This window comes from Alexandromys fortis, unplaced genomic scaffold, assembly GCF_014885135.2.
Source record: "Alexandromys fortis isolate MF-2015 unplaced genomic scaffold, M_Fortis_MF-2015_v1.1 scaffold_363, whole genome shotgun sequence".
Taxonomy (NCBI): Eukaryota; Metazoa; Chordata; class Mammalia; order Rodentia; family Cricetidae; genus Alexandromys; species Alexandromys fortis.
Window position 1 is genome coordinate 130,813 of NW_026068233.1, and position 13,286 is coordinate 144,098.

The window sequence follows — 13,286 nt, forward strand, 5'->3', positions numbered from 1 at the left end:
TTTACCTTATTCCTTTGAGGCAGGTGTCTTGCTGAACTTGGAGATCCCACTTTTTATCTAGGATTGCAGTCAGCAAGTATCAGTGGCCCCCATTTTTGTCTCCTCAGTGTTGGAGTTACAGGCATGCATGGGGCTACATGCAGCTCTTTTCGTGGGTGTGAGGATAGGAACTCTGGTTCTCACGTGTTAGCATAACAAGCTAGTCGGTGGTGGTGGTGGTGGCGCACGCCTTTAATCCCAGCACTCGGGAGTTTGAGGCCAGTCTGGGCTACAAGAGCTAGTCCCAGGACAGGCTCCAAAGCTACAGAGAAACCGTTTTGAAAAACCAAAAACAGAGCACAGCAAGCTAACACTCATAACTGCTGGGCCAGCCAGGCATTTCAGGAGTCACTATATTATGTACAATCCCAAAGCGTTTTCTCTCATCCTGATCCTGTATGGTACGTGGTATTACGGTTTGTAACCAGCACACCGAAACAGCTGCAAACAATTTGTTGGATACTGTCATTGTTATGGCCCAAGAACCTGAAACCAACCCAATGTCTAGAAGCCAGGCTTCAAGGAGTCACTGAGTCTGTATTCTTCAACTGAAAACATTGGAGCCAACCAGCCTCGGTTCCAACAGAGGCGCTGAGCCATGGTGTGGATAGATAACTAGATCCTGGGAGCATCCCTGGCTCCCAGGACAGCGTATAGAACTGAAAACTCTGCATCATTAATTACGATGAATACCAGATCCACCCAGGTACTCTCGCATTCCCAAGGATGTCTTCAGGGTGCAGTCAAAGCATTCGCTATGGCTGCATGGCAGCTCTAACTTGTGGCAAACAGCTTCTTTTAGAGCATCGTTTAGGAGAGGACATCGACTAGCTGTGTGAAGAACCTCTGTTGGTCACCTGCCAACAAGATGTTGATTCAGCCGCCCCATCGCAGTGGAGTTTACTCATCATGTCCTTTATTGAGAACGTTCCTTAGTGACCATGACATGCTTCTTACCCGCCCTTGCCACACTTCATCTCGGGAACCTTATCAAACCTGGGCATTTAGCGGGGGAAGCTATGAGTTACTAAGAATATCTCCCAGTTTGACAAAATGAAAAATGGAAGAAACCAACCCGAAGAGCAAGTGGCAGGCATCCAAGTGGGTGAGACTGTCGAGCAGACTCCAGACGTAGCTGCCGTCCATATGGGAAGCTGGGAGCCTGCTGCTTGGGCTCTTAGAAATAACAGAACCTCGTCTGGTGGTATCGTAAGAACAGTCTGACACCTAAGGACCAGACGGCGTTCTTGCTTGTCACCTGCGTTTAGAACCGTAATTTACTCTCAGCCCAGATCCCGACACCCACTAGAAACATGCTTGCTATTGCTCCTCAATCCACCGCTATCTGTCCATGGCCATATTGCTACTTTTACCCTGCCTAAAGCTGAACAACCAGCTCAAATAATACCATTTCCAGGAAGTGGCCTCTCGTTGCTGGAACCTACGATTAAGTACAGGTAGCGCCAGCGCAGGCCAGGGTCCCAGAATGGCACTCCTGCAAAGCATTCAGGACTGCCATCCCCTCTTACGTCTTCGGCTTCACAGAGGGCACATTTAAACTGCACCTCATTCTGGTGGTATCGCCTCCGTTTTGGAACGTTCAAGATTTCCTTTGGAGGACAGTAAGGGGAAGAGAGGATAGGGACGATGAACGAGTGAGGCCAAGGGAGAGAAAGGAGGGAAAACGGCCAAGTAGGAAAAAAACTGCACAACAGAAGGAGCACCCTCACCCCTCAGATGAGTCAGCGATCTTCAGCAGTTTCCAGAGAGAATGCTAAAGACTGATCTAGTCCCCGACGAACACTAACAAGAAGGAAAAGTAAAAATCTGAGCGAGTGGGTGAGAGCCATGGCTCTGTAAAAACAGAACGGAGACACTTAGAACGTAAGATGAAGAGCCGAGACTTATTAGGGGCCTAGCTAGGGGACAAGGGGCAAGGGGCCTAGTTTCTCTTTATGCCTTGGGTGACAACATGGGTGGGACAGCCAAAAGGAATCTTGGCGTCCTCCTAGGCAACAGCCTTCTTCTCAGCCCCTGACCAAGCCATGCTTTTCTACATCTAAGTTGTCACAACCCACTCCTCTTCAAGGTGCTGAGGTGCAGACAGTCGCTACTGCATTGGACACAGGGGGCAGTGCTGTCGCCAAGGACATAGTTCTGTGTGCTGCTGGGAGAAAGGAAATGCCCCAGTGACCAACACCAGCAAACGCTCTTTGCAACCTAGTCCTTGCCTCAAAACATAAACCGTGCCTTAAATCCCAGGACTCAGAAAGCAGAAACAGGCAGAGCTCTGTGAGTTCAAGACCAGCCTGATCTACACAGCAAGTTCCATCCCAGCCAGGGCTAAATAGTGAGATGCTGTCTCAAAAGAAAATTAAAATTTAGATGTGTTTAAGCCTTGCCTGCTTCGCCTAGCCTTGGGAGGCCAAGTGAGGTGGAGCCGGTCTGTTTGATAAGCTCTGTTTGATAAGAGCTAATTCCTGAATGACCTTCCCAGACCCCACCCCTCCACCCATCCTTCTCCACATCCAGGTCCCAGCTGACTGAAAGCATCCTTGTTCTCCAACACTTCTGAAGCATTTGCCATCCTGAAGCCTGAAGCACCTTCCTGATTCTGCTTAGGCCCAGCAATTACTTATCCACTAGGACTCAACAATAATTCCCCCTTTCAATCCATTTGAAGTTCTATAAGCATGTCGGTCTCGGGAGAGTCTACGCCCAGATTAGAGACCATTTTTATTTTCACCTGCGCTAGTCCTAAATATCTATCCAGAACCCCGAGGCTAGTGGGAAGCCAATCAAAATCTGGGAGTCAGAGAGGAGGGGTGAGGGGGATTCTTGTGAACACTGAGTTTTTCCTCCTTCCCCTCTATCTCAGGCTTGATAACTTGACTCCTGGGATGCTGAGAATTGAATGTCAGGAGCTAGGAAAGATCCCTCTATGTACCCTGTTGGCATGGAGACCGGGAAATCAGAGAATAAAGTAGCCCCATTTGCCAAGTACTCAAAATGAGCCTTCTCATTTCAGACCAGAAGGATACAGGGTCCTCTAGGTTTCCACCGATTGTCTCTGAAGATGGTAATTACTCCGTACACCGGAATAGCCACAAACGCTATCAGGAAGCCGTACGAAAGGTGTTGTTAAAGACATGTGAGTACCTTGGCAAGGGAAACAAGAATGAGTCTGGGCACCTAGAGAATGACAAGGGAGTCACATGGTTATGGAGACAGAGGATGTTGTACTGTTTTATATACTCCCAGAAATGTCACGACAAGGACACAAAAAAACTGAAACGGTGAAAGAATTTGGCGTACTGTCACGCTGCACCCGCTGAGGAGTAGAGCCAGCACCAGTAATTTGAACTGAGCTTAGACACCAAACAAGTTGGGTGACCTTGGGGACATTCCTTTGGCCATTCAACCTCTCCCAGCCACTTGAAAATGGGAGCTCTTTCACTTTGTCCAGAAGAGCAAGTAGGACAGACTCAATGCAGATAGTATGATGTGGGACACTTCAGGGAATTGTGTTCTCTAAAGAAAGCTGTTCTCGGAGCTGGAGAGATGACTCCATGGGGAAGAGCGCTTGCTGCTCTTCCACAGGCCCAGAGTGCAGTTCCCAGCACCCACACAACAGCTCACAACTGCCTAGAATGCCAGCCCCAGGGGATCTGACACTCTCCTCTGGCCTCCACAGACTCCCACATGTGGCAAACACTCCACAGACACATGTACACACACGAAGCCATTCCTCAAGCTCTACTCAACCTCTTTCCCTCACATTTTCCTCCTCATCTAGTCAATTCCAGTTCAGCTTCATTAGGAAAAAAGGCCACAATCTGTATACCATTATCTAACACTCTTATCATGACAAGCGTACAGAAATGAACAGATCACTGTACTAGAGGCTACAGAATGGAAACTCTGGATGCTTGGGTACTATCCTTTACAATTCCAAGACAGCTTGGAATTGCCTTGTATTGTCCGTGTATAGTAATGTTCCAGTTGCGGCAGGGTACTATGATGTCACCACTAAGAGTCGGGGAGTCTCCCAGTAGTATCTCTTCAATCTCCAGGTCTCTGTAATTACTTGAAATTCATACCCCCGGGCAGTGGGGGCTGACGGGGTCTTCCGATGTATCTCACTCTACCACTGGCTCCGTCACCACTCTTTCTCTGTGTTTTTATTTTGAGGTGGGCTTTCACTAAATTGTTCAGGCTTGAACTTTTGGTCCTCCTTCTTCAGCCTTCCAAGTAATGGAGATTAGAGGCCTGTACCACAGGTTAGGCCAAAATTAAAGTAAAAAACTTTAGAGATCCAAAAAGGCAAGATAAGGAAAGGGGCACTTGTTATTTCTAATAGCAAAATATAATTTAAAGTTTATTATTAACTAATAGGAAAACAGCTAGGTAAAAATGTAACATTTCGTCAATTAAGGATTTAAAAAATTCTCAAGACTATAGAGAAAATCAGAAAATAATAGGCCATAATTTGATCTTAAAAATATGAAAATTGGCCTGGCAATGGTGGCACACAATTTTAATCCCAGCACTTGGGAGGCAAAGCCAGGCGAATCTCTGTGAGTTCGAGGCCAGCCTGGTCTACAAGAGCTAGTTCCAGGACAGGAACCAAAGCTACAGAGAAACCTTGTCTCAGAAAACCAAAAAAAAAAAAAAAAAAAAGTTGGCAGAGTAGAGACAGGAAGATCTCTGTGAGTTTGAGGCCAGCCTGGTCTACATAGTAAGTTCCAGGACAACCAGGGTCATGTTTCAAAAACTAAAATAACTAAATAATTATAAAAACATCAGACGGAAAGCAATAGAGGAAGACGCTGAACATGACCTCTGATCTCCACGTGCACAGACAGGAAGGAATGAGCACACCTGCACATCCGTGCACACACACCTTCAGGAGATAGCTCAGTTTATATTGCAAGCATAAGGACCTGCATTTAATCCCCAACAGCTATGTAAAAAGCCAGGCACGGAAGTGTACACTCACGACTCCAGAGCTTTGAAGGGGACAGGTGTATCTCTGGGGGCCGGTTGGCTGCCCAGCCATCTTGGCCTAATCATTGAGCCCCAGGTCCTAGTGATGGACTTTTCTGGATAGCTCCTTGGGAACTTCTGCCCTCCATATATACCTGTAGGTACACATGTACATATACACATGTAGCTGTTTAGGTAAGCCTTCACACAAACAAGCACCTTCTACACCTGCACAGCTACACCTTCACACACACACACCTTCTACATCTGCACAGCTGCACCTTCACACACACAGCTTCTACACCTGCACAGCTGCACCTGCACACACACACACCTTCTACACCTGCACAGATGCACCTTCACACACACAGCTTCTACACCTGCACAGCTGCACCTGCACACACACACACCTTCTACACCTGCACAGATGCACCTTCACACAGACAGCTTCTACACCTGCACAGCTGCACCTGCACACACACACACCTTCTACACCTGCACAGATGCATCTCCACACACACAGCTTCAACACCTGCACAGCTGAACCTCCACACACACAACACCTTCTACACCTGCATAGCTGCACACACACACCTTCTACACCTGCACAGCTGCACCTCCACACACACAAACCTTCCACCAAACTTTGAGCAAGAGGAACTTGATAACACCTGTGTGTAGCATCTCAAAGTAGAGTGGTACCATTGGTTAGTTTCAGGGAATTCCCTGGAGTGAGCAAAGGAAAGCATTATTTCAGACAAGGGAAATGAAATGGGAGAGAACAATTCAGAAAAGGCCCTTGAACCGCGCAGTGGTGGTGCACTCAGGAGGCAGAGGCAGGCAGATCTTTGTGCGTTCAAGGCCTGCCTGGTCTACAGAGTGAGTTCCAGGACAGCCAAGGTTGTTACACAGAGAAACGCTGTCTCCAAACACCAAAACTTCACCACTGAATCAGTAGACCTCTCTTGTACACTTCCCAATGAGCTGACTTTATTTTCCATCTTGGCACATCTTAGAGAGACAGGTTTACTTAGCAGCAGGAAACACCAAGACTAAGCCATCTGACCAGGAAGTGTGTGAGATGCTGGAATCCGGAAGGGAGGTAGGGTATAGTGAACACCTTCCCAGGACCTCTCACACTGGTCACAGCAAGTTTCTAGACTGTGCTTTTTATCCGGAGACAGAAAAAAACAAGGGAATCTGGCGAAATTCAATCACCTGCCTTTCTTTCAACTCAACCAGTCCCCAATCAGGTCTTTCGAGTCCCAGTGACCGACGCTCAGAACTTCAGCTTCTGGTGGACCGACCATTCAAGCGTGCGTCCAGAGAAAAACATACCATGGATCCAGTGTCGACGCCATTGTCTTATTAAAAGCCCGATGACCAGGTTAGGCTGAGAGAAAGGTCAGGGTAGGGGGCTGGGGAAGTTTTTTCTCCTCACAATGAAACCTATTGTTAAGCTCCGCTTAAGAGCTGAGAATAAGCTGGGTGTAGTGATGCACACCTTTAATCCTAGCACTCAGGAGGCAAAGGCAAGTGGATCTCTGTGAGCTGGGAGTTCAAGCCCAGACTGGTCTATACAGAGTTCCAGGAAAGCCAGAACTACATAGAGAGACTCTGTCTCAGAATCAGAGAAGAGGTTTGAGTCCTATCAGGGAGAGTGGACCTCAGATCCTGGGCAGTGTGGTCTCCACACAGTAGTTTGAGACCTGTCCGCTTTGTTTTATGGGTGAGATTCTGAACAGGCACAGAATCAATGTCTTTAACATTCCTGTGGGTTCCCGAAGTCTACTCCAACCAGCATCCTCCTCAGCAGCTCTACTTCACCACCCCTGCCCATTCGCACAGAGGCAGCCTTGAGGACCATTGTTAAGGATGCTCCCTTCCCTTTAGCCTGACCTGGCTGAATCTCGAGACATTTTCTCTTTTCCAGATACATGGATCATTCTATTCTCAATGACAAAACCTTCACTCAGTATTGAGGAGGACACGCCTACAGGACAAGATGAAAACTGGAGGGAGGGCAAGGAGGGGTCAGGGTGGCCAAGTCTTCAGGTGGAGACGAGAAGGGGGAATCGAGGTGGTAGGGGAAGCGAAATAAACAAACTGAACTAAAAGGCATTTCTTCGCACTGGCTGTAGGAGGCAGTGGAGTCATCCTACGGCCCTGACTCCTTGAGAGCAGGTATGTGAGATTCCTGACGAGGTCAGATCTAGGAATGAGAGGAGTGCGGGGACTGGAGCACTGAGAGAACAACCACAGAGGTGTTGACTCAGTGCATGACAGGGGTCAGAGTCAACATCTGGGAAGGCACATCTAATGCATGACGGGGTTAGAGTCAACATCTGGGAAGGCACATCTAATGCATGACGGGGTCAGAGTCAACATCTGGGAAGACACATCTAATGCATGACGGGGTCAGAGTCAACATCTGGGAAGACACATCTAATGCATGATGGGGTCAGAGTCAACATCTGGGAAGAGACATCTAATAAGTGACAGGGGTTGGAGTCAATGTCTGGGAAGACACATCGAATGCATGACGGGGTCAGAGTCAATGTCTGGGAAGACACATCTAATGCATGACAGGGTTAGAATCAATGTCTGGGAAGACACACTTGTCCTCATGTGAAAAGCCTTAAGTGGCCACACTCTCTGCAGACATTGCAGCTTCATGCTGACAGGCAGAAAACCACGGGAAGCCATTAGTTCACAGATGAGAGAGGCCTAGGGATCCCAGGGATCAGGCTTGGGTAGCTGTACAAAGCTTTGTCACTTCTGACCCCAACCCAATGCCCAAAGAGCTGCAGAGAACGGGGCATATATTTTTTTTTTTTACAAAGAGTTTGATTTTATTGATATTTAAATATATTAAATATTTCACTGAAATACACGGTACACCATCCTCCCCCACTCCCACAGTGGTTACATTATAAAACCAAAGCCCATGGCCTCCTGTTATCCCAACTCCTTCACCAACCAGTGAGGAGAAGGGCAACGGTAACTCAGGGGAAGGACATGGCTGGCACTGTGGTACAGGGAGCCAGGGTGTGGACAGGCCCCTCCCACCTGGCAAGAAGCAGACAGATCACCCAAAGCTGAGGTTTTCCCATACTGGCTTACTCACTCCCACCCTGATGGCATCAAGTAGTCCCTTCCTATCCAGGGATATAGCTGGAGGAGATGGAGGAATTTTCTGCCTAGACCAGCTAATCTTTCCTCTTCCCTGCTTTGGCCAATCAAGCGCCCAGTGATCCATCAACTGGAATATGGAGATCTCCAGGAAGGCGGTACCAAGCCAGAAGCCAGGCCTCTGCAGAGAACTAGTGGCAGAAGCATGAGGCAGGGCCAGAGTTCTGCCAGCCCCTCCCATTCCCCCATGGAACCCTTTCTCCTTGTCAGTGTCTAAGACAAAGTGATCTTCAGTCGAAACTGAGGCGTATGCCTCTGGCTTAAAATAGGTGCAGACAGATAAACCAAGGCACCAACTAATTCAGCCCAGAGTCAAGGAGGCTGCAGGGGGTGAAAGGAAGGCGGGGACAGGAAGAGAACAGAGTACAATCCTTGTAGGTTTCATGAGGATTGGGATGGGAGCCAGAACTAGAGACTAGCCATGCTAGATTCAGGCTGAAGGCTTGGGAAAGGCAAGTTTACATTTCCCAGGCTCCATCCTCTAGTACCAAAATCTGGGTCCTCAGAGCGATCGATCCCACACTACCCCAGTCAGAAAGTATAGCATACCCCAAGAGACAAGCTGAGGTACCCAGGGAGTGACTGAGCCTCCGCCTCACAAACCTTCAACAGTTCAAGTGCAAGGAACACTAGAGATTAAGCAGGTACTTGGGGCCCCTGCACTGGGCAAGGAGACAGTCATACTGCACAAGTGGCCCCCAAATGGCACTTAGGGATTTGGCACAACAAGGACTCCTCTCCCCAGACCACTCTTCATTTTGCTCCCAAACCCCATCCCACTCCTGTGCAACCTGGGCTTTTCTCTCCATCCCTTCAAACAGAAAACCCCGCCTTAACAACAGAAGGCAGAGGCCTCCAGAAGAGAGGCAGCCCCGAGTAGGGAGCTGATGAGCTGCAGCACACGGACACACAGAGACCTAGAAAACATACACACACGAAAAGCAACATGCACACACAGTTACACAAATGCACAGGCCCTCCCTAGTGCCAGACTTAGGAGGCCAGGTTTGGGGTCAGGGTCATCTTTCTTGGAACCCTGACTCTTTTCTATTTGGCAATACAAGGTGTAGAGATGCTCCATGCCCCCTTGCCAGCAGACAGCAAGTGAGCATTCCGGCCAAGGGCGCTGACCTGGCCACACTGGAACCTCAGGTCAGGGTGGCCATCCTCTTCCCTGGCCGCCTGCACTCTTCGTCACCTGCAGGTGAACGTCTAGCTCCTGATCTTCTGATGTCCCCACACATAGGTTTGCTCTCTGGCTGGTCATTTTCACAGTACCAATGAGGCCAGATACCCCTTTCCCTGGAGCGTGCAGGAACTGGAGCTAAATCTGCGCTATCAGAGGTCCCTTTGTTCCCCTTTGGGGACAGATCATGGGACTAGGGTTTGGCAAATGGAAACATTCCCCTGAAATGTGGTCAGAGCTAGGTCCCCACAGTACCTCCTTCCTCTGCTTTGTGCCTAGGAAGGAAACTTGGCTGGGGTTGGGAGTGCCCAGGACCGGTGCTGAGGACACAGTCAGGCAAAGGCAAGCGTGGAATAGGCATTCCTCATGCCCGCCCCAGTCTTTGTACAAAAGAGTCCCAGGAAAAATAGAGAAAGGAATGACCCAGCCCTGAGCCTGTTGCCCAAACAGGGGAACAGTAGGCATAGCGAGTTGCCATTTGACTCTCTCAGACAGGAGGGCTACCTGGCTTCTTCTGCCGCCCTCCCATCTGCTTCCAAAAATGAGGAGAGCGAACAGCCCCTACCCCAGCTGAGAAAGTCACTTGGATAATCCTCTTGGCGTCCCCTCCTTCGCCATTTTGAAGGCAGACGAACATGGTCCAAGCACAGCCTGCTGGGGTGGTCCCTTTTGCTGTCAGCAAGATCTGGAGGCCCAGTGGCCCCTGCAGCAGCTCCACCAGTGAGCAGGAAGTCCACTCAGTGCCCACCTTGGTCCCTTCAGCTGAATCTCACTGCACTCTGCTAACTGCTGGGGCCCCCATTGAGGAAGTAGGTGGTCATCTCCCCTTTGCCCTTCACCTTGACCACCCCTCGACACTCCAGTTGGTAGCCCTTGGCAGCTAGAACCTGGTATAGGTCCGTGGTCACCTGGGGAAGTGGGAAAGGAGTCTGCTTAGCCTGGAATCCTCAATGATGTATTGGCAAGAAGCCCAATAGAGTTCTCTATCAAGCTAGCAACCCCTCCCCCAGTCACTGCCCCAACAGCCATAGAAGACAGCCACCCTGCCCCCGTTCCTCACCTGTATTCGGTCAGGAACCCCTGTGCTGTCCATTCGACTGGAGACATTCACTGTATTTCCCCAGATGTCATACTGTGGCTTCCGGGCCCCAATGACACCTGCCACAACCGGACCCATGTTCAACCCTGAAGTAGAGATAATAGCAAAAGCAGAGAGCTAGAGATTGAGGTTAGGATGATCCAGGGCGACTCCAGGAATTCATCTTCCCTCGCACCTTGAGGAGGACCCAAAGGGGAATAAAATGTGGAAAGGGGACAATTCTTCTGGTGGTTTTAAAAAAAAGTCTGGGCATGACAGCTGAGGTAGCTCCCCAGAGTACAGGCTGTACACGCTGAGTGCTTGCCTGTGCGTTCAGGGCTCATATTGCTGCCGCCCCATCTTACAGACAAGATATTGGGGTAACTTCCTGAGCCAGTAAAGAGACCCGTGGGAAGTCAAGCCCGACTCCAGACCTATGCTACTAATCACTGCCTCTATCAGACTGACCACACACAGATACCAGGCAGTGGCCTTTAGACGTCCTCCGGCCTTCGCCTTGTTAATCTCTGAGCATCAGCCTCATCTTAAAGGCGGGGTGTGATTAGTGTGAGAATTAAAATGCACTCAAAATATCTAGGACAAGACCCCAGAATATAGAAGAAGACTCAAAACAAATGGTCTTTGTCCTTAGCCTCAAACCTGACATGAAGGTGGGAGGCAGAAACCAAAAGAAGTCCTGATGGCAAACCTGTGACCCACAAACTGACCCCAGAGAAACGCGGCAAGACCCAGGCCCTCACCAATCTTCATCTGGAAATTGTTGAAAGAGTGTTCGTTGATATGTTTCATCTGCTCCATGAGCCGCATGGCGTAGTCTGCCAAGGCAGTGATGTGGGAGCGGCCCACCTGATCATAGGTGCTGGCATTCAGCCCGGAGGCAGCCATATAGGTGCTGCCGATCGTCTTGATCTTCTCCAGCTGCCGAAACCTCTCCTCGCTGATGATCTGGACGGAGGGAGCGGAGCGGGAGGGGGGGGGTCTGTCAAACTTGACCCAGGTCTTTTCAAAGATCACTCCTTATTGTTCCTTGGCCTTCTTCCCCCTCCTCCCCTCAATAGCCCCATTGCTTTAGGGGGTGAGCCCCCTTCTAATTGCTACTCTCAGTGAAGGTCTGAGAAGCCCTGGGCGAGAAACCGGGTATTTGGCTTCAGAAGGTTGACTGTGATGGCACCCTGCGGCAGAAACACTCTGACACGCTTTGGGGGAACTGTGTCCCAGAGTGAGGGCGGGACTTTCCTCCGGAACAGTGGGCAGCCCATCCTTGACCTGGGTGTTCAGGGCACTTCCTCACCTTCTGCTCTCATTTTCACGAGACCATGGGGCTTGCCCATCTCATAAGGATTTGCCTACAGATTCCTGCCTCCTCCTCCAACTACATCACCCTATACCCGTTCTGCCATCAATCTCCTAGAGCCTCCTGTCCTCTGCTGTTTCTCCACAAGAGTGACCCTGCCCCACTGGGTCACCACCTTACTGCCTCTGACAGGGCAAGGGACACTCTATCTAATGCATGGCTTTTCCACACCAAGTCTGCTCCATTTTCTGGTCCCCAAATTGCCCCCACTCTGCCAGTACTAGCCAATGACCAAGTACCTCATCAAAGTCGGCAATGATCTCATTGAGCAGCCGCAGGCACTCGACGCCCTCATTGTTTGCCTCGAGTTCCACGTAGAATTCAGAGAAGTTGGCAATGGAGGCGAACATGACAGCCACACATTCACACGACTGGTAGTAGAGCTCATCATTGCGGCGTTCTCGGGCCAGGAAGTGGGCGGCCACGTCCTTGGGCAGAATGTTATGCAGCAACCGTCGGTTGTACGCCTGGAGCTCCTCCATCTCCTCCTTCTCCCCTGTTGCCTGTGGGCACCACATCCATCACCCACTGCCCAACATTCACAAGGGGTGGGGCGCAGTGGTCAAGGCCTGGAGATGGCCAACAGAGGGAACCATGTGGAGGAAGAAAGGTACGGGCAGAGAAGGCCTAAATGACAGGCAAAGGGGTAAAGGGGGCAGGTACAAGATGGGACAGGGGACAGGAGATGGGACACAGAGAAGGCATGGAACCAGGGTGGGCTCGGGCAGCCACAGCCTTAGCCAGGTAGCAAGAGATGCATTTCTGGCTTGGCTCAGGCTCCATCCCCAAAAGCCTCTCCCTCCAGCATAGGTCCACCCAATCACCTGCAGTTTCCAGAGGAAGTCCAGGCGGGCAGTTGATTCCACCTGCTGTGCATGGAGATACAGTGCCAGGGCAAAGACCAGCAGAATCACAGGGGTCATATATTTGAGTGCCACCCTCCCTACGGCTGGGCTGGAAATAACCAGAGACCTGCTTGGTGTCTGAAGGAGACACTGACCAACCTCATTCATTGCTGTCCCCGAGCCTCCACTTACCAGTCCAGCCCATCAAAAGTCTCATTGGAGGAAGCCCTGGCAGGAAGATACAAAAGTCATTGGACACTGGCTGCTGGGAGGGAGACAGGGACTACATCGCTGAGTCCAAACACTAATCAAGTCTGTGGGTAGAGAGCCTCTGCTCATATAAATTAGCAGCTAAACGGGCCAGGACAAATTGCTTCAAACCCTCGTCAGTAAAACAGGGGTCAGGGGGCTGGAGAGATGGCTCAGAGGTTAAGAGCACTAGCTGTTCTTCCAGAGGTCCTGAGTTCAATTCCCAGCAATCATATGGTGGCTCACAACCATCTGTAATGAGATCTGGTACCCTTTTCTGGCCTACAGGCATAAATGCAGACAGAATACTGTAAACATAATAAATAAATCTTTTTT

At 50.0% G+C, this 13,286-nt stretch overlaps 2 protein-coding genes across 2 annotated transcripts in view; one reads left to right on the forward strand and one right to left on the reverse strand.

Moving 5' to 3' along the window:
• The first annotated feature begins 975 nt into the window (after window positions 1-975).
• Spmip11 (sperm microtubule inner protein 11) lies at window positions 976-7,694 on the forward strand. Its single transcript, XM_050130877.1, has 2 exons — window positions 976-3,190; window positions 6,268-7,694. The coding sequence occupies exons 1-2, from the start codon at window positions 3,049-3,051 to the stop codon at window positions 6,420-6,422; spliced, it is 297 nt and encodes a 98-aa protein (XP_049986834.1). The 5' UTR covers window positions 976-3,048; the 3' UTR covers window positions 6,423-7,694.
• A 152-nt stretch (window positions 7,695-7,846) lies between these two features.
• The window catches only part of Adcy6 (adenylate cyclase 6), a 19,955-nt gene continuing 14,515 nt past the window's right edge, over window positions 7,847-13,286 (reverse strand). The window contains exons 10-16 of the mRNA XM_050130886.1: window positions 13,031-13,110; window positions 12,894-12,929; window positions 12,681-12,810; window positions 12,096-12,359; window positions 11,243-11,447; window positions 10,464-10,588; window positions 7,847-10,311 (exon numbers count right to left, since the gene is read on the reverse strand). Coding sequence (XP_049986843.1) covers window positions 10,186-10,311; window positions 10,464-10,588; window positions 11,243-11,447; window positions 12,096-12,359; window positions 12,681-12,810; window positions 12,894-12,929; window positions 13,031-13,110 — 966 coding nt within the window. The 3' untranslated portion in view covers window positions 7,847-10,185. The remainder of the gene's footprint in view (window positions 10,312-10,463; window positions 10,589-11,242; window positions 11,448-12,095; window positions 12,360-12,680; window positions 12,811-12,893; window positions 12,930-13,030; window positions 13,111-13,286) is intronic.